This window comes from Excalfactoria chinensis, chromosome 2 (genome assembly GCF_039878825.1).
Source record: "Excalfactoria chinensis isolate bCotChi1 chromosome 2, bCotChi1.hap2, whole genome shotgun sequence".
NCBI classification, from domain to species: Eukaryota; Metazoa; Chordata; class Aves; order Galliformes; family Phasianidae; genus Excalfactoria; species Excalfactoria chinensis.
In genome coordinates this window covers 83,769,815-83,790,663 of record NC_092826.1, presented here as the reverse complement: position 1 = coordinate 83,790,663, position 20,849 = coordinate 83,769,815, and the positions used below count along the sequence as shown (strand labels likewise).

Below are 20,849 nucleotides of genomic sequence, written 5' to 3'. Positions count from 1 at the left end.
TTTAATGTACAATGTGTAGTTAAGTACTTTGGACCTGAAAACGCTAAGGATTTGCTATGACATAAAGCAACAAAGGTTCACAGCTTGATTAATGCCATTAGACAGTGTCAAATGATTGAATTCTACTAAACTGGGGCCAGAACAACTTTCCTGGGTGAAGTCATTTGTCAATATTCTCTTCTGACACCAATAGGGGTTGTTACTAGGGTTACACACCAGACTAGCCCGTTGAGCCACCTTTTGGACAGCTAACTATAGTAATTGCCAAAGTGTGAGTAAGGGAGCCAATATAACACACGGCATAGCTTGCTGCACAAGTTTGAGTAATTAGCTGAACTAACTTGTCACCTTCCAAGCTTATTATTTAGGTTTGTATCAAGAATCAGATTGTTACCTGTGCTGTTTTTTCCTCCTTTCTTAGTACTTCTCATGTGGTGTACTAACCATAATGTGGTGTATCTAACCATTAAAAAGCAGAGTGAAATTCTTGGCAAGATAAGTTTTTAACCACTGCACACACGGTCATCTGGAAAAGGAATATGTAGCAACATGCAAGACTTCTTTCATGCAATCGTAGTGCAGGCAATGATAGCATTGCAGTTAAACTGTTTTCTAAGGTATTACTGCAGTTGCCACAAGGGAAATTGCTTGAGCTGCACTCTTAAAAATTGGTTTCATGTCATTGCCAAACTTCAACTGATTAGGCCAGGTCTGACATCTGTTAAGATAAGGTAGCAGCAGATAAAGGCTTGGATATCATTGCTGGTGGTTTTTGCCTTGATTAGTTCCAGGAAGATCTCTCTCATGCTGTATGTTGTTTTATACCTAGCTGTTGGCTTGCTTTTCTCACAACTGCCTTTTTCACCTTGCTTAAAACTACAGTGAGCATTTCTTAGTAAGACAAGGAAAAGGCATTGGCTAAGAACATTCAGTTTATGTTGCCTTGTAATGTAGTGTAAAATGTATGTTTATTGCTTGCTTATAGATTAAATTAAATGTCATAGATTAATTCATGTCAGAGAAGACCCCGGGAGGTCACCTAGTCTGACCTTGTACACTAAATACCATCAGTAACTGTTCTGTCAAATTCAGAGATAACATTAGCAAGGGTATGTGTATTACTTGTGTGTGTCTTTTGGGGAGGAGGAGAATGTTTTAGAAGTTTTCTAAAACTCAGCGTGCAATTTTGATCCTCACCAGAATGATTTTAATTGAGTTTGGATTTCTAGCATGGTTAAAATGGTGGAAGGCCAGAAAGTAATCAACTGAATCACTTGGTTTTCATATAGCTGCAGACTTCAAAAGGCTAGTTTTTCAGATAGAAAACCATATGAGCATTTAATTGGAAGAGAGAAATCCATCTTGCTGTTTCAGTATATTGAAGTGATATTAGAAGAACTTTATGGAAAGCATGTCAAGGATACATGTCTTTTTAAAGCATGTAGTTCCCTTTTAACTTAAAACCTCCTAGGTTTGTGGTGAATTTCAAAATCAACATATGGAAATTTAGGAATGATGTGGTGTATATTGCAGCAGATAAAGCAGAAGTACCAATGATTGTTGTAGTTGCCTCCCTATTACTGACCCTCTTGAACGTGGGTGTTAGGAACCCCTGTAATTCCTTATCTTTAGAGCCAAGACAGCCAGTCACAGAATGCCTGTATGCTGCTAGGATGTTAATTCCCAGCTTGCCTTTTGTACCCATCTCAAAGAATTGTCAGTCCATTTGAGACTAGCACAGTTTTGCATGCTAGGAATTTGATGGAAGAACCCAGGCAGCTGCATTGGCTTAATGTATTTTTTCTTCAGTATGGCTGCCAGGTGTGGGGAGAAATTTCTCAACCACAGCCTGGATGACAAGGCATCTTGCCAGCATGGAGGAGGAGTTGGGAAGTCGTTGATCTATTAGAAAATTAATCTTCTGCTAAGTAACCTGCAGGGAAAGCAGGTTCTCAGCAAATGAGCTACACTTCAGTTCCCTGGGGTGGGGATAACGTGGCTGAGCTACATCTCCCTGCAGCTCAGAGGAAATTCCAAGTGTAGGTAAGTGGGTAGACGTGGTTCCCTATGACTTTAAAGCTAGTTCCCTGAATTCCTTATGACTAAATAAATCCAGCTTTGATTTCATGCTGTGGCAAAGCAGAAGGTTTTCTCCCCAGGCTCCTGAAGAAGAGTGTTTGCTGGTGCCAAGTGTTTTGTTAGGCAGTCTGGGAAGTGGAGCTGGAAGATACACTTAGGGACTTGTTGCATTACTGGTCCCATCAAAAGAGCAAAAGGAATAGGCATTGCCCCACTTGAAAGGAGTGGGAAGAGCTTGTGGACTTGAGATGGGCTGCAGGAGGAGCAATGGTGCAACCTTTGCAGGTCCAGTTGAGTAGACAACTTGGAAGTTGCCTGCAAAAGGTTTCAGTTACTAAAATAAAAATCCTTAATGATGTATCATTGTAAGTAAGTTGATTGTGGGATTTGGTATTACTGGCAGCAACACCAGATCTCAAAGGTTGAGAGATGATGTATGCATTTGAGCCAGCTTTCTGGCTCCCCAGACCTAGGAGGGGGGTCAGGCTTGAGGGTTCTTCACCAGAGAGTGGTAGGGCCCTGGAACAGGCTGCCCAGGGCAGTGGTCATAGCCCAAGGCTGGTTGCCCTTGTGTCTCTTCAGGAGATATTCTATGGTATTTTGATTCTATTATTTAAATTCCATTTATACTTAGGAAAACAGAGTTAGTCATCATTATAGATAACCAGACTTCTTTGTGAATGAGTTTTGTTTATCCAGAGCAAGTGAGATTTTAGTGTGTCAGAAGGCCAACTGTGTCAAAAGCAATTACTAATCTGTAGTATGTTTTGTTACTGGTCTGCGTGCCTTTTGCCTGAAATGAGCAGGGGGGAAAATTGTAAAGATGCCTTTTTTCTAATGGCTCAGATTTCAAAACAGATCTGGCAGTAGTGCACAGTAAGCAGGCATCACTAGAAATACTATACTCTGCTTTAGTGCTGTCTTCCTCGCCTACCAAAAATGCTGGAGAATGTTTCTGTTCTCAATTTGCAATGGATAATTTAGCAGAGTAATTTCCTTCCGTGTGCAATAGCAAAGACAGCGCTGGAAAAATTGTGGATACCTTTTTTCTTATTTCAAGATATAGTTCAGTGCACTGTTTGTACATCTTTGGCCTAAATGCTGGATCTTTTACATACATTATTGCTTTTAAAAAAATCAAAAACACATAAAAACCCAAACAAACAAACAAAAAACCTTAAATTAGGTATTTGTAGGTGGGTATGTAAGACGGAGTCTTAGACTCTTCAGCAAAATTACTCCCAAAGAGGTAAACATTTGGAAGAAAAATATTCTCTGCATCCAGCTAAAATGCAGAATGAGAAAATTTCAGGCGCAGTGCTACAATAGTTAATGGGTAGGCAATTATTTTGGTGATTTACTGCCTTTTGTTGAAATACCATGGAACCAGTAATTGTTGCAATAAACATTTTGCACATTTAATTTTTCTGCAAAAATATGTAACATGAAAATTACCCGTTTTGCGGTAATTTACATATTTAAAAATGCAAATAAGACACAACACATTTGGGGATTTGTGGATTTTCACTAGCTAGATGTATGACCTACAGAGAAGAATAGGGGAGCTGGATGTTACTCAAAAAAATTGGGTTGTTATCCTGGTGAGAGACTTGTGGTAACAGATAGATGCTTCTATGGACTTGCTGCTTAGCGAGTGACCCTTTTGATGTTGTTTGTGTCATAATGGTTGGGTGAGAGTAATGAATTTGTTCTAAGATGAGACACTTGGTATTGAATTTTTGCAAATGGTGGCGTGGTGTCTCATATCAATAATACTCCTTGCAGTTCCTGCCTGTGAAGGGCATCGAGCTACGTTATGGATAGCAGCAAAAAGAAATGCCGTGTTATTAGCCTCAGTCCTCCTGCTTGTCTTCTGTTTGCGTACAACTAAGGAAATTTCATTGCAGAGTTGTCCGCCTACAAATGGGGTTAGGGTTTGAGAAGTGCTGAAACAGCTGTGCTGTGTGTTTTCATACCATGTAATGCCAGCGGTACCGTGATGTCCTTCTCCTGAAATACGTCTTTGCCATTGCCCCTACGTACATAGGTGCTGTTTGAGAAAGACAGTTCCTATCTCTTGAAATGGTTTATAGACCCAACACTCAGGAAAAACTATTGACAGCATTAAAATATTCTGTTTTATGGAAGTAGAACACTGTTTTAGTTCCTGTGGGAGGAGAAAAGAATTATTGCCTGGGCCCTTTAAGGCAGTTCGAGAGCCACATTAAATGTTTTCACAGTGACTTAAAACTGAATTAAAGCCAGAGCAAGAATGTTTTTGTACAGTAACGGATACTTAATGCCAGAAAGTTGATTAATATTACATCTCTTCCCAAACACGATCTGTGTAACAACATGAGGTTTGCATTGGAATAGCTGGCTTGGGTTCACAAAATTGGCAAGTCTCCCTTTTCTCCTTCTAAAAACAAAACTTTTCCCTTTCACTCTTCCCTCTTTGTTTTGGATAGTTTTATGAATGCTCAATCACTTGCTTTACGCAGTACAAACTATGCTACATACTGTGTATGTATATGATCCTTGCATTTATCTTCCAGAACACTAACATAATGCAAACACGATCATATATCAGTGCTCAGCTCTTCCTTATGCTTGAACTAATGGAGAAACATACAGCAGGAGTATCTGTATCTGGTACAGGAATCAGCTCAAGGAGGGATTGTGAGAGAAAGCCTTGTCCAAAGAGTAGGCAGTTGACTGAATTCAGTGCAATAACTGCTGTTTAAGTAGTGAAAGCCTGATTATTGCACGTACTATGAATGGACTTTGAGTGGATGGCTGGGTATACCCTATAAAATATTTACATGTGTATTTATTTCTGTAGATACTTCAGAAAATTGATGAAAATGCAATAAATGTTTATTGCTTAGTGAAGTGTCAGTTCCCTTAGTAAATGCCAAGTTAATCTGTAGCAGTCAAGCATGTCTGTGGCTTTACATGGTCAAATGTTTTCTTAGCCATTATTATAGCTGCACCTAGTTACAGGCACAAATTGCACAGATTGCATTGACCGGTGTAGAGATTCTTTATCTGACTTCTAATAAAGATACCTTGAAATCCCTGGATGGGATCCTGTGTGAATATTAGTGCCTAGAGTCCAGCTCCCCTGATGCAGAGGGAACTGTACTTCATCCACCAGGGATCATGCTTGCCATAAGGTTTTGCTCAGCTGCCATAAATTATATCAGTGGTTTAGAAAACCCCAGCGCTTGCAAGTTTTGAATGTAGTGGTTCAGTTTCTTTGTGTTTGATCATCACTGCTAACCAAAAGGCCCACAAGAATTTCACTATGGGACTCATCTTGAATCAGCTTAATAATAATTATTATTACTTTAGAGGAAGCAGCATTTTGCAAGGAACATGTAGGTAAATATAGTTAAAATTATATACTCTTGTTGTATTTGAAGCTTCTCAACACTTATAGTTGTTTGCATGTATTTTTCATCGTTTGTTTGTACCGCTCTTGTCTTTAATTAAAAACTGTTCTGGAAATACGGAGCTGATTAAGGTAGCATGAAATGATGGTGATTCAAGATTCCAAAAGATCTCTCCTTTAACAGTATAAGTTTTATTGCTGGTGTGGGTTGTAGATTGGTTTGGTCTGTTTTTCCTTTTTTTTTTTTTTTTTTAAATGAAATTATTGCTTCAAGGATGAAACCTTTATTGACTGCTCTTTCACAAGGAGAAAATATAACTGAGAGCTGAACGCTGGATATTGTGCATGTCAGAGTTATATCTAGGATGGAAGACTGTAGCTGTATCACATCTATATCTGAGCTCAGTAAAATTTAAGGTGCACCTTTCCTGCTTTTCTAGATGTCTCAGAAATATTGAAGGGCTGGCAGACCTCAAGGGAAATGCAGTTTGTTGTATAAGAAGACACAGAAAAATTAGTAATCGTTTTATCCTTAAAGCAGATTTGGGGTTGGTGATATTTTATGCAGGATTGTTGGTAGATTTAGTTTTGTTTTGTTTTCCTTTAAGAAGGGAATTTTTCATTCTTATTATCAGTTACTTTTGAACAGTGATGTTTTGTGGGGCACTTCTTGGTCTTCTTTCCTTGGTGATTTCATCTTTTCTATCTTACTGGGACTGTCCAATTATTTAATCCTGTATCTAACTTTGTAAGTCAAAATAACTTAATTTGTCTATTTTATTTTTATTTTTTATTTTTTAATTCATACGGGACCAAAATTGTGGTCTAGGGGATATGTATATATATTTTACCTTGAATGCTTGACTGATGATATTTTTTTTGTAATTAATCAGATGAGCACTTGGATTCTTGTGCACAGAAGCTGACTTATGAATTCAGCAGACCTCATTTTCAAAGAGATTTTTACACCTGTCTCCCTATAGCAGTATTACAGGCACCCAAAGAAACAAATACTGCTTTTCGTAAAAATGAATACCATCTATTCTTCAAATAGAGGCAGCAATAGAAGCAAGGGCTGTTTTGCATTTACATCTTGCCCGTTTTTTAATGTTCTCAGGGTTTAAGCTTTTTAAGCTTTTCCTGTGAGAGCGAACATCTTTTCTCCCCCATTTCTCTCTTCCCCCTTTCAAGAATCTTACAAATTAAGACAAAAGATAATTACTCAGAGGGTAAAACTGGCAGGGTTCCCACGACACTTAAAATTAATGAGCTGTTGCATATAAAATATACCTTGTCTTGTGTTCGCTGGGTTTGGGGTTTGGTTTTTTTTTTTGTGAACCATAAAAGTGCACAATTTGGCTTTTTGGCTGTGTTTTCTATTGTAGTAATTTTCAGTTATAAAGCAGCAGCTGAATACAGAAAACTGATCTCTTTGACTGAATGTTTCTGTGTGAGCAGATCGGTATATGCAATTTGTTCCCTCTAAAGAAAAAATATCACTCGCAGTGATGAAATACGTATTAACAAAGCTGCCATCATTTGTTTGTGCTGTGTCCTATTAAAAATAAATAGTCGCGCTTTGCGTATTCGTAGCGCCTTTCGTCTGATGTGAGAACTCTTTACAAAGGAGGATAAATGTATTGTCGTGAACTCCCCGAGAGGGGTTGGCAATTATTGTCAGTTCCATCAGTGGAAATGAGACAGAGAGGTTATGAGACTTTCACTAAAATCACAGAGAAGTCCTTGGCTGTCTGGGGGCAGCGCCAGTTGCTCCTGAGCTCAGGAGCGCCGAAGCCATGGGGGAATTGGTGGTGAGTTGGCTGCCTAGCAGCTTAGATGCTCCTTCTCTGTCCAGCAGGATTTTCTCTTGCTTAAACTACTACTGTTACTTCTGCTGTTCCTGTAATATCACAAGACATCTGTAGACACAACCAAACTTTGCAATTTAGGTAAAAAGGAATGTCTCATTGGTATATCATATTTACTGACTAAATAAGGCTTTCATTTCCTAAGAAAACAATGTCTTAATTCACTCAGCTAATGTTTCCAAACAGGTAGTGTGTGTTGTGTGTAATACTGAACAATTCTTAAATATTTGCACTGTTAATTATTTATGAATTTTCTTATTTACGTCCTTTCCTAAGTAATGTCAAAACAGAAGAGTGAAAAACAGGAGTAGATGAGTGCCAGTGTGGATGTCGGATCACAAACCTGATAGACCTCTGTCAAGTGCTTCCCTGATGAACAAGCAGCACTGGCTTACATTTACTACATTTGTTATTAGCAATCAGACAAAAGGATTGATGTTGGCTTTTGTTTTTTTAAATCTCAACTTTTGATGATCCCTGACAGTGAAAGATGAATGTATATCCATAAATAAATTCAGCAGTGGGAAAGGAACAAAACTCTTTGAGATATAATTGTATATATTTTCATAACATTTATTGTGTAAAAAAAATATAGTTTCTGTTTTTTCTTATACTTCAGTTTCAACAGAAGGCTAGGGTACTCAGCTTAGTTCCCTGCATTACTTTATATGATGTGTTCCAAGTTATTATTTTTATTTGTAGATGTACCTTTCTCTATTTGCAACTTGTCTGCTATTAGCAAGCTGCTGTCAGTTTGGTTCAGCAGTTTGGATATGATGAAAACAAAACATGCTTTTTCATGGAACGTTTCCTTTTCTTATGTTAAAGTAAAAATAAATCCTTTTTCTGTTTATGTCACATTCAGCACTTCTTCACTGCCATGGCAAGTAGTTGATTAAAACTGTCGTAAATAAAAATCTAAAGGATAAGTCTATATTTAGGTCAATCAAAATAGTAACATACCTTATATGTTTTAATTTGAGTACTTTAATAGTCAAAGGAAATATCGTGCTTTGGTAAATCTGTTTGTGTAGGTAAATATGCAAAATTGTACTTCTATTTCTGTATTGCTTTTACATTAAGTTAGAGTAGAACGCTTACTGAATGTTGAACACTGACAGCAAAGAAAGTTGGGTTGTTTTGAGTGAAGAGTTTCATCTTGTATGCACTTCTTTTTTCTTTAATACCCTGAATTTTCCCTCTTCTCAGTTTTCAATGGATCCAGCAAATCATTGAAGGAGAAAGAACCTGCCCAGAAACACAAAAGCAAAGAGGCCACACCAGGGAAGGAGAAGAACAGCGAACATAAGGCTGAGAGTCGAAAAGACCAGGCTGCTGCTAATCACCATCCTACTACAAACACTGGCTCCTCTACGAAAGGGCTCACTGCTAACAACCACCATACTCTTCATAGATCGGCTCAGGACTTAAGAAAACAGGTAATGAATTATACTGTACTGCGGACAAATGGGAAACAAAGATTTTTAAGGTGCTAGCTTAGTTTTTCACTGCATGGCACAGAGGGAATATTGCAGTCCTTCAAAGCATGCTCTGAAGACAGCGGGGAGTTAATTTTTAGTGGAAGAGAGAGAAAAAGAGAAAGGAAAAAAGAAAAGTATTATGTATATAGCAAGTCGTTCAAAGTATTCTTTACAACTCTCTGTATATTATATAGAGCAACGATATGAAACCTAAAAGTTCACATCATTTCAAGCCTTTCTGATTGATACTTTAGTTGGCTTCTTGGCTGACAGTACCAAGGCTGGCAGCTCATGGTGCAAATGAATTCCTTTAGAGTACAGCTGGTCTGCTTGGATTATCTCGGGCTTATTGGCATTGTAGTGAAGCTGATGTTATGCTCAGGTGTCTTCTGTTGCATGCGAGCAATTCAAACCTCAGAGTCTGGGAAAAATACCTTGCTCAGTGCATAAACTATTCCAGGATATTGTCACCTTCCCAATAGACATACCAGGAGGGAAGCAAATCAGGATTTCATGGTACCTAGTTGAAGACTAGCAAAAAAATTCAGCAAGAGCTTTGTCTGAACTCAACTTTGATTTGGGTCTAGAAGTCTTTCAGTGCTTGTGACCTGCAATTGGGCAGGTTGTGTCTTCATCTGTGAGTATCTTGGATGGTTGGATCATTAAGCTCCTAGTATAGTAACTGATAGATTCATTTTCTTATAAAAAAGTTATAAAAACCTCAGTCAGTGTCCTTTTAAATTCTCTCAGCTGTTATCTTTCATGAGATAATTCAGTCTAGGGGGATGGGTTAGCAGAGTGTCTGAACTGGGGCAGTGAAGTACACTTTTTTTTCCCTTTTCTGGTGGTTGATTCTCAGCAAGCCAGTTAAAGGTAGTTTTTATTTGCTGTCATGTGTGGGTTTTTCTCCCAAATAGGCTAGGCTGGATTTCACTGGAGTTGGAATTACTGTTTTTGAGAGCTGTCAAGGCTTTAAATGGCACTTCTCAGTCATAGGCTTGGAAATTTAGAAAAACAAGTAGGAAAAACACCGTTGCTTCTTGCCAAGGAAATCTTCTATGTCGTGTGCTTTAGTGACGTTTAGCATCTCCTGAAATGCCTCTACTTGACTTGTATTGCCTTTAAAATCAAATCTGATATCCTGAAGGTTATGTACAGTCTGTGTCTCTGTACCCATGTAACCTTCCATTCTTGATTCCCTCGTGGCACCTTTTGCTTATCAAGTCATCAGCTTGAATGCCTGCCTTCTTTTTGTATCTTCTCTTGTGACTGCCAACATCCAATGATCCTTGCTGTGACATGCTCAGCCATGAGCACTTCATGTCAAAGAAGTTTCCCAGAATGTAAGGGTACGCTTGAGACTTAATTATTTTGACTCACGAGAACGCTCATATGAAATGCTTTAAGGTTTTAGAACAAAAGTATGTGTGGTTAAGATTCTTCTAAAAGTCAACAGCTGTCTCTTGTGAAGGAAGTTCTAAGAAGGATAAAAACAGCTGTAGAAAAATTCTGTACATGATCCAAGGAGGTTTGTATTATAGAATAGTAGATTTTTATTTTATTTTATTTTACTTTGGAAAAGAATATAAAGAAACTTTAACACAGTGTGCTACAACCAATGGTAACACTAAGTAGACACCTCACAAAGTGATCATCAAGCTTCAAAAAATAAGGGGGCTAAAAAGCTCAGGTGATAGGGTTTTTTTTTGTTTTCGTTTTAAGCAGAAGGATAAACATCTTAGTTTTCTTCTGCAGTCCACAGTGACATAAATCCTTTCTTACCAATTTTAATGAAAACATGGTTGTAAATCATTAAACGTTATTTATGCATTTTGCCTAGTAACACTTTCTACAAAACCTTAGACGTAACAATTGAGACATCACTAACTTTCTGCTCTTGTTGTGAGTCTTTGTTGACTGCTTTGGTGCTTTTCTAAAGGAGAGTTGTCTCAAGGTGTCAGCTGCATGTTCGTCCTCCTTCCAGTATGTTTTTGCTCCTTGTTCATGTGCATTTACCTGGTTTATTGATATATGTGTCTTCTTTTTGTTAAGTCTTAGAGAAAATAAAAGGAGAACACAAGAAATTACATGAGATTTTCTTTTTTCCTCTCTTTTTTTTTTTTTTTTTTTTTTTTTTTTCCCCCTTTTCTAGTGTGCATTTGCACTCATCACAGGTCCTCTCTCTTTCTTCCTCCCTTGCTATCTTTCCAAATTCCCTTCAAAGGAATTGTGGCCAAACAAGATGCAGTTCAATGGGGCCCTCTCTTGGCCTAATATGGTAATTTAGATCTCATATAACTCATATATCAACAGGAGTATTTTTATGAATGAATTCAAGATCAGCTGTGTAACGTGAATTTTTCTAGAAACCAAAATTGTTGTTGATATTGCTAATGTTGCTGTTTCTACTGTGGTTGTTATCTAATGAGTTGTTTGTTGGCCTTATTTTGTGTATTCTGTGCATATGTGTGTGTGTGTATGTCTGGAGGGTGGATCCAGGTGCTGTGCAGAGGTGTGTATATAGACCAGTTCGAATCCAAGAAATTTCTGCAGTACTGTGTGCTGTTTTTTATTTGCTTGTAAAAAGCCAGCCATTTTTAAAAGTTATTGTACAGTCTTTTACTGCAAGGCAAGTGTTCAGTAAAGTGGAGAGTGTTCTGAAGACAAAAGTATATCAGCACAGCTGAGAAGATAGCTGAAAACCACAGATACTATCCATGTCCCTAGTTTTACCTCTAGCTCAAGACTTTGAGTCATGTAAAGCTAATGTCAATAATTTTGTTACTATTTGAATTAAATTGACTTCTTTCTTATGCGCTCAGTGTAAGCACTGCCTCGGAATGAAGCTGTGGCATAGACTCCCAATTGGTGAACCTGCGCACCTGTCAGTGTGGCCAGTTTTTTAGGCTGACTCTGTGTGTGTATGTTTGGTTTGGGGGGAGACATGTCAACAGTAGAAAGGTAAGAAAATGGCTACCGCAATTTCTTGTTTCTTTTGGTTCCAATCGTCTGATGGGTCCTCAGAGACAAGTACAGACCAGGAACATGTAGGTGTTTGCTGACCAGGCAGAATTTCACATTTGTCAATGTGAAATCCTGAATCCACCTATTGCTTTAATGGTGGGCAATGACCACGTTGTTTGTTCCATTTGTTTCCAGCTGGAAGATGTTTGTTGCAGCCTATTCCTATTTGAAGTGTGGTCTGCTCTGGTCTATATCGTACTGCTGTATCTTAAATGTCGTGCTCCTCTCTTTCAATGCACTCAATACCTGTGGACGTTTGGGGAGGGGAGAGGGAGAAGCATTTAAAAGCCATTGAGTTGTGTCTGCTCTGGAAAGGTGGTGGTTCTGAGCAAGTTTCCAGAAGTGTTTCTTTCTTACGGGGTCTTCTTGGTTAGCAACCAGACAGAAACATTTCAGTTCATTATGGTGCACTGAAAGCCAAGTGATCCTCTACTTCAGGACTAGTTCATCATTAGAATAACTTCATTTGGTCTGAACAGAAATTTGGATGTGCTTATAGTATAGGATAGTAAGCTAGATAGCTGAAGCTTATGTACCTATTCAGTGCAAGATTTGGCCCTGAGAGATCTAAGCTTTCTTTGTGTGGAGGTATTCTGATAATTCTAACCAGTTGTGAGAAGCTTCTTAATAAATGTCTTAATAAATTCAGTTTCCAGAGTTTCATATCTTGGCAGTTTTAATTCTATTCTCAAGCTGAGGGTGCTGATGATTTGTTTTCTTTCAGGGAGGAAAAGTTGTGAGGATCTTGCCTTTCTCCATCAGCACTTGTTCCATGACTGCCTTTTATGTAGGCCATGTGCCACCATTACCTCTCTGGAGGAGAGACCTGGTTGGCCCTTCAGCATTCTGGTTATGTCTTCTTCAAAGAAAGTTGTAGGAAATCTGGGGTGACAAGGCATTTCCATATAGCCTGGATAGCCCCTCTGAGGTGTTTTCTTCACTGTACCTACCTAACATCACAGTATCGTAGCTATGATGTCCTTGAAACTTTCTTGGAAACCTCCAGTTAGAAGAGATTCAACAGTATCTACCAACAGCCTTTCCTTTTCTACTGATTAGAAAGTTTTCCAAGTTGCATTTTAGATTATCTTTGTAGACAGTTAAGGGGTTATTTTCACCCTTTTTGTTTTGGTTTTTTATTTTGTTTGTTTGTTTTTCATACATGGAAGTAGTGTTGACTGCCTCTTTTCAGAGAAAATCTTTATGCATCAGAAGGCTATTACAGAGTTCTCTGTTCTCTCTTAGTAGACTCAGCTCAGCTACCCTAGCTTTTCAATAAAGATCTTATTATCTAAATACCTGAATATTTTGTCCTCATCTAGACTTGCTCCAGTGTCTGAATTTTTGTTAAAGGCCAGGCTGAGCACTAGACACAGCCCTGAACAGGAAAACCTGAACAGGAAAACCTGTGCTCCTGCCTCTTGCTTTTGACGATACGATCAATAGTTCTCACAGAGAGATCTGCATGCTTTCACCACCATTGCATTTTGCAGCTCATGTTGTTCTCCAAATATTACTCCTCCCTACATGTATTTGATTTGTCCTTCCTAAAATTAGAAGTTCTCTTATTTTAGAAATGTTTTAACATAACTTCTTCGAGATTGACTTTCATTTTGACCTTTCCTTCAGAGTATTTACAGTTCCTTCCTAGTGTACATCGCAGGCTCAGTTTATGGTGGTCCATGTTACTAATGGAAGGACTTAGCAGAACTGGGGCCAAAATAGACCTCTGCCAAAAATCACCTGAAATGCCCTCTTAGCATAACCATGAGCCATGACAATAATGAAAGTCTTTCCTTCAATCTACTGTAAAGCCACTTTATAGCAATTACACCTAGGGTGTTCCTCCAGGGCTTGTTTGATGGGGTGCTAACCGGAGCTCTACTGAAGCGAAGATGACCCTTTGCCTGCTCGACCAGGGGTTTACCAGAAAAAGATTAAATTAGCTTGCAGTGCTGAACTGTGAGGTGGGGTGTGTGTGTTTGCTTTGCTTGTTTTTTATCATTATCTTACTATGTCTTACATGTTTACTAATTAACTGTTTGACATCAGTCCCAGAATCATTTTAGGGCTTGAAGTTAGCAGCCTGCCTGCCCTCCTCCAGTGCCCATGCCATAAATTCCCTAGGTACACTTTACTTGTTGCAGTTGCCTTCCTAGCTCTCTTTTAAAATAGACTTTTTTACATGTCTGGTAAGTATTCACTTAAACAGTGATACTTGTGTTGAGGACAAATCAACAGAAGCACAGGCACTTCAGCTAAACTGTTTGATTTGTTTTCCTTCCCTATGTAGCAGTCAGTCTGCACTACTGCCTGTGTAGGAGGGGATCTGCTGTCCTTTGTTAGCTTTGTATTGTTGAAGTATATATAAAATCTCCTGTGTTTCATTTTGTGCCCCTTGCTAACTGAAATTCCTTGACCTTTCTGATTTTATTCCTACATGCCTTTACTATTCCACTATAACTGCACTTAGTCACATAATTCTGCTTCCGTTTTTAACTGTGACCTTAGATTTCTTTTTTTGAGAATGTTATGAACAAGCTTAATGGTCTATACTTTGTATCCTTCTGAGTGGGAATTGTTTGGGTTTGGGGTTGGTTTTTGGGTGGGGGTTTTTCTTTTTTTTCCTTTTTTTTTCAGATTTCCCCCCCCCCCCCTAAAATCTGTTGTCCTTTCTCTGCTATTGTCATATCTTAGAACTGAAAACTCATTTCATCATCACTGTCATCCAGATTACCATTCCCCTTCCAGTCCTCAATCAGTTCTTCTCAATTAGTCTGGATCAAATCTGTAATCAATGTTCCTGGCTATTTATAAAGCCAAAGTTCTTGTGCTGACAGCTGCAGGCAGGAGGCAATGTCTCAGCAGATCTCTACCCGTGTCTGTTAGACACTGTAAGATGGCTCTGTAAAAGTCAAACCTAGCCTACTGCCTTAATTTCAAAGGAAAATGGTAAATACACACTTAATGGGAGACTGTAGTGTGCTCTTTTCAGTCAGTCATTTTATCCCTATTTAATAACATCCCTATTTTGTAAAGTGATTCGATTTCTTGAATTCTTTATTTGAAGGTACCGTGCTTACTGATTTGACAAGCATTTTGAAATCCCACAGGAAAGTACTGTAGCTTTGCAGAAATGGTGCTACTTACCTGAGTGGCAATAAGGGGCGATTGTTATATTGTATGCACATTTATTTATCAGCGTTCCTTTGGTTTTTGGGTGTATTTTTCCTTGCTCACGGTAGTTTAAGGAGGTCAGAGAAAGTGTTCAAACTTGTTTAAGTGGTTTAACTTTCTAAAGGTTTAAGCTTGAACTTTCATTTTCTTAGCAGTGGGGCTTGCTTTGACAGTGCTGAGCTGTCACAATTCCCTTTGAAGCTGAGGGCTGCTTTCTGAAAGGCTTGCCCTCGGTGCTTAACATGTCTTATAATTAAAATACTAATTTTAGTTTTGTAATTGGATTAAAGTGCCTAACAGAAAGAAGTGGAGTCCAGTTCTTGTGAATTGCAGTGGCACATTAGTGAGTAATGATAAGATGTGTCAGTAAAACTGCCCAGATATCAAACTTCATAAACAAATACACAAAACCACCTTTTTAAAAATGCACTGAACTCCCATATGCATTTTTATTTCATGTTAATAACTAAAGCAACAAGATGCCTCCCTGGGTTTAATATGTAAGACAGACTGGATCCCTCATGGCTGTCCTGGTCTGTTGGGTTCATAATGTGTTCAATATTTATTCCTATATGTAGGTATGTGTGCATAGAGAGGAGGTTTGTGTGAATCTTAAGTGTGTTGTTTTTTGCAAAACATGCCCATTCCAGGTTAGAGTAGATGGTACACACTGGTTAGTCTGTTTACTACATAGGAAACTGTATGTGCCCTTAAAGGAAGATGGGTGGGTGAGGGAATAGTCTTGAGGTCTGGAAAAGGAGATAATAACAGTATTAATTTGTAGATAGTGTAACTTGCTTTTTGGTAGGGAAAGAAGAGGGTATTGCTAGCAAGTGACCTCACCCTTCTTAGTACCAGAGGCTTCATACCCTCCAAAAGCAAGATCAACTTTCTGGGGACATCTTGGTTCACTGTAGAATAATAATAATGTGTATTTCATATTCAGAACACCCAGTCTTTCCTCTTGTCTGGGTGAAAATTATTATAGGAAGATTGTACAAAAGGGCCAGGAGTGAGGACTGCAGAAAATGGTTGTCCAGCAAATGGGAAACTGTGAAGGGCTGGCAACATCATTAATTTATTTTTCTGTTTTCTGTTTCCTTCCTTATGCTCCCCCTGCGATGCTCCTGGCTTTGTAGGTTTCTAAAGTCAACGGAGTCACTCGAATGTCATCTCCGAGTGCAAATGCAGCCAGTGCCAAAAAGATGAGAGACGTCAGACCTTCACCGTCCAAAACTGTGAAGTATACTGCAACGGTGACAAAGGGAACTGTCACATACACCAAAGCCAAGAAAGAACTGGTCAAGGAAACCAAACTAAATCACCACAAACCCAGTTCACCTGTCAACCACACAATCTCAGGGAAACTAGAAAGTAGCAATGCAAAAACCCGCAAACAGGTGCTATCCCTTGGAGCATCCAAGTCTAACAATACCGCTGTTAATGGTGTAAAAGTCAATGGCAAGTTGAACCAAAAGACATGCACTAAGGAGGTGGGGAGACAGTTAAGGGAGGGGCTGCGCAATTCGAAGAGGAGGCTGGAGGAGACTAATTACATAGACAAAATACAGTCGCCCACCAAGAGAATGAAAGGGGCGGTCAACTTGGCAGAAGCTGCGAGCAAAAAGGCAGTTGTCGAAAAGCCTTTGCTGAATGGACACCTTAAAAAGGAAGTGCCAGAGAAGAATTTGGAAAGAAATAGGCCGAAAAGAGCCACTGCTGGAAAGAGTACGCCAGGGAAACAAGCACATGGCAAAACTGAAAATGCCTCCTGTGAAAATCGTTCTACCTCTCAAGCGGAGTCCTTGCACAAGCCACAAGACTCAATGGGAAAGCACGAAAAGGGCAGTAGTAAGTCTGGGTGGGGGATGCTGGGGGAGATTCCCATCCTTAGGCCCTCCACCAAGGAATTTCATGACCCACTGATATACATTGAGTCAGTCCGAGCTCAGGTAGAGAAGTATGGAATGTGCAGGGTGATTCCTCCTCCAGACTGGAGACCTGAGTGCAAGCTAAACGATGAAATGCGGTTTGTGACACAGATTCAGCACATACACAAGCTAGGCAGGCGCTGGGGACCCAACGTGCAGCGGCTGGCCTGTATCAAGAAGCACCTCAAATCTCAGGGCATTACCATGGACGAACTCCCACTCATAGGTAAGGGCTGTGGTTTCCTTGGCCTTTTGCTGCTGCTTGTTAAGAGTCCGTGTGCTAGTTTATGCTCCGTTTGCCTGTATGCTTAACCAGACCCCTGTTCAATTAACACTGCAGAGCCTTGCTCTCTCTCTTTGGCGTCAGTCAGATGTGGTGCAGGTAGGTCGTGGGAGAGCTTCGCTCATAGGCTTTGCATTGCCACCTTCCTCCTTCCAGCTCTGTTTTGCCCGGGGAAAAATGCTGTTACAGCATCCTGGTCTTCAAATTTCAGGATCTTCACCCCTACTGTTTATTTTATTAAGTAGTACAGCTGTGGGTATTGATAGTCTTCGCTTAAATGTTATTTTGGAATATTCTTGGACGGTACCAAAGACGTATTCCAAACAGGTTACGGTGCTGCCAAGCTAGAATACAAATATTTTCCCCCCTTTCTATAAAAGCATTTAACCAAGGGGAAAAAATATCTTGAAACTGATTTCTATTGGGGTACTCAGACACTTCAAATCACAAATTTGCAGTGACCTGCTGACATTTAACAACCATTAAGTGTCAAGAATAGGCAGTAAAATGTGGTTGATTGCAAAATGGAGGTTTCATTATTTCTCGCAGCAGGTGTCTGCCAAGGCTAATGCCTGAGTAAGAATCACTTATTTAATAGAATTCTTGGTTTATGGTCTGCTGTCAAATATGACACGTGACAAAAATGTGACAATAGTTTGTAAAAACATGACAACAGCAGCATACAAATGAACCGTTGAATGATTCACCTCCATCTCAGCTGCCTTTGCAGCCATGACATAATAACAAAGTTTTGTTTTTAATTTGTGTTAACCTTCTCCTTTGTTTTTGAAGTGTTTTGAGTCAGAGCACACAGGATCTGCATGTTGCAACTTGAGGCTAGAGTTTTGCCTTTGAGGCATTATCCCATCAGAGGCAGCTATCAACACTAGCTGGATTAAAGGACATGCTTTTCTGTTTAAACTGTTCACGATGCTTCCCTCCCCTCTCCCTTCCACCCCCCCATATTTTAAAACTTTGTTTTAGGTCACGTATGGTAAGTGGGTGCAAGTGCATAAAAGCACACAAAGAGATGATGAAGTTTATGGTGAACCAATGAAGGGCACAAGAGGGAATGACGGTGTCAGAGGAGGAGGAGTGAGGGTTAGTGCTCTGTTGCAGCAGCCATGCAAAAACGTTCAAGGAAATCTGAAAATTAAAATCACTCAAGCAGCAATAAGTGAACATTTTGTATGCCTAATGTATGCAATGGTTATATGCTAATAGAGACGAGTAATGAATTAAATTTACATTGGAGAGAGTGAGAAGAAAATGTGCAAGACAGCTCGATTAACACTCCTGGAACAATGTTAACTTTTTAATGAAATACCTTAACTCGGCATTAAGATGGCATTACTGTTAATTATTTTTATTATTTAAGTACCTAAGAGCCTAATTAATAGGCAAGGTTTCTATTCTGCTGGGTGCTATATAACTGGAGCAAACAGCGATCTCTTATAAGATTTGCATCCTGTATATCCTTTCTGTAGTAATTTCGTAACCTATCTTGATTTAAAATTGAAAACAAAATGGAGTAAAGAGGCTGGAGATCATCACTGTGCAAATATTAGAAAACTGTTGGCTCTGGCAGGAAAGATATAAAATCATCCTTGATGATAAGTGTACGCTTATTTAAGTAGATATTCATACACACTCCCCCACTTTGGGGCCAAATCACGTTTCCATTGAAGCAAATGCGAGTTTAGCCAATAACTTGGCTTGGTATTGAATGCATACCTAAAGATTTAAGATTTTTTTTTTTTCTTTTTCTTTTTAAATGGCCTTGCTCATTTAGAAATATTCCTAATGTAGTGAAATTGAGACACTTATTTTTTTGTAGACTCTTTTTCCATAATGTGTGCCAGGTCTCGTATTTTAGCCACTTTGCTATAGGCACTTTAGAAATGAGCTTAATGAATTATTTTATTTTAGTTTATCTTTTCCCTCTTCGACCTTCCAAGGAAAGTTTAAGCAACGTACTAAGGCCAGTCCTGGAAAACATCAGCATGAGATATAAATGCTTCCAAAAGCTCTGACTGCGTAAATGGAATTATAATTGAGACCATTTTGTAAACCTGAGCTGTAGCTGGCCCTGTGGAGCATCTGCTGGATATATGGGATTTGATTGAATGATGTGATACTTACGCTCTTATATTGCAGAGTGATTATGAGCTATCATTCCATTATGCTGGAGAATATTGCTATTCTTAAATACATCATAAATAGCGTTGAAAATAGGTCCTTAAACTCGGTGTGCACAATTTGTTACACCGCAGAACATGTATAAAGCAAAACCTGGAAGATGCTTTTTTCAAAGTTTGGAGTGTGTTACTCAACTTCATATGCTCGGCTGAATCGATTGGGATGAAAAGCCATCTTAAATTATACCTTCCCTGTATTTGAACTGTGTGTATATATAATACAAGACCAAAAACGTGCTTTCTGTAATAGAGGCCAGCTTGAGTGTTACTTTATAGGGAAGATTAAAGAGGAAAGAAAGAAAATCTTTAAAAAAATCTTTTTTTCCAATGGTATTGACCTATTCTCTACTCCAAAATATTAACATTGTGACTCATAAAAAAAACGATTAAAAGAAAAAATCACTCAGATAAATGGTGCTACCTTACGGTTCTGCCTCCAGCTTTGTCATATACTCCTCAAAGCCTTCCCTTTTGTTCTGGCCACAACCAAAAACCTTCCATCTTTTCTCACCTTAGTCCAGTGCTGTGTAGGTACCACTAGCAGGCAACCTCTGCACTGTGTAGGTACCACTAGCAGGCAACCTCTGCAACCGATAGCATGTGGACACAGGGGGTTGGCGCAAGTGGTAAGAAGAGGGGGAAGGGTAGAAGGAAGTAGAGTTGTGGGAGAGAAAATTAAGGAGACTGAAAGTTGGCATCAGCAATCGAGATACAGCATGGGGAGATTTGAAGAAAGTAATAGTGCTTGCATAAGCAAGCAAAATGATAAAGCTGGATCTTAAAGATGCTGTAGCTGTGCATCCAACAGTAGGTATTTACCATAATGCTGCTTCTTGCACTTCTGTTTTGTAATAGCATTTCTAAGTGCTGTGAAACTGCTGTGGTGTAATGATTTTATACATTAGTTAAAGAAAAAAAATTGGGAAGGAGAAACAGCGTGACAGCAGTGTTGACACCGGTTTTGTATGAATTCTTTTTTTTCCCCTTCAGTGGTGTCCTGTTGAATTGTAGGTTGTCTTTGGCCAGTTTCTTAATTCTGCTGATGATTCATTTCTGCGCTTTGAGAGTATTTATGGTGCTTCTTTTATTGCTCATCATCCATTTGGCTGCTTTTTATGCTGAAGTTTGTATAATCTTCTGTTTTTATTTTTATTTTTTGACTGGAGTGTGAAATGTGCTAGTCATCTTAAAACATACCAAACCGTAACGGGATATACAGTATGGATGGCCTCAAAGTGGGAGAATGCATCTGGAACTTCTTACATTGTAGCAGTTGCCAGCTGTCTTTCAAGCACCAGCCCTCCTCCTCCTCCCCTCTTTTAAAAAAGAAAGTGTTGTAAAAAAAAGATTATTTTTTTCCTACCTATAGTGAAAATGATGATGTTGTTGTGCTTCTTTTAAATAGTTATTGTAT

At 39.0% G+C, this 20,849-nt stretch overlaps 1 protein-coding gene across 5 annotated transcripts in view; it reads left to right on the top strand.

Moving 5' to 3' along the window:
• JARID2 (jumonji and AT-rich interaction domain containing 2) overlaps positions 1-20,849 on the top strand; it is a 202,740-nt gene that overhangs the window by 157,564 nt on the left and 24,327 nt on the right. For all 5 annotated transcript variants that reach the window (XM_072327482.1, XM_072327479.1, XM_072327480.1 and 2 more), the window contains 2 exons: positions 8,551-8,780; positions 16,163-17,180. In XM_072327482.1, coding sequence (XP_072183583.1) covers positions 8,551-8,780; positions 16,163-17,180 — 1,248 coding nt within the window. The remainder of the gene's footprint in view (positions 1-8,550; positions 8,781-16,162; positions 17,181-20,849) is intronic.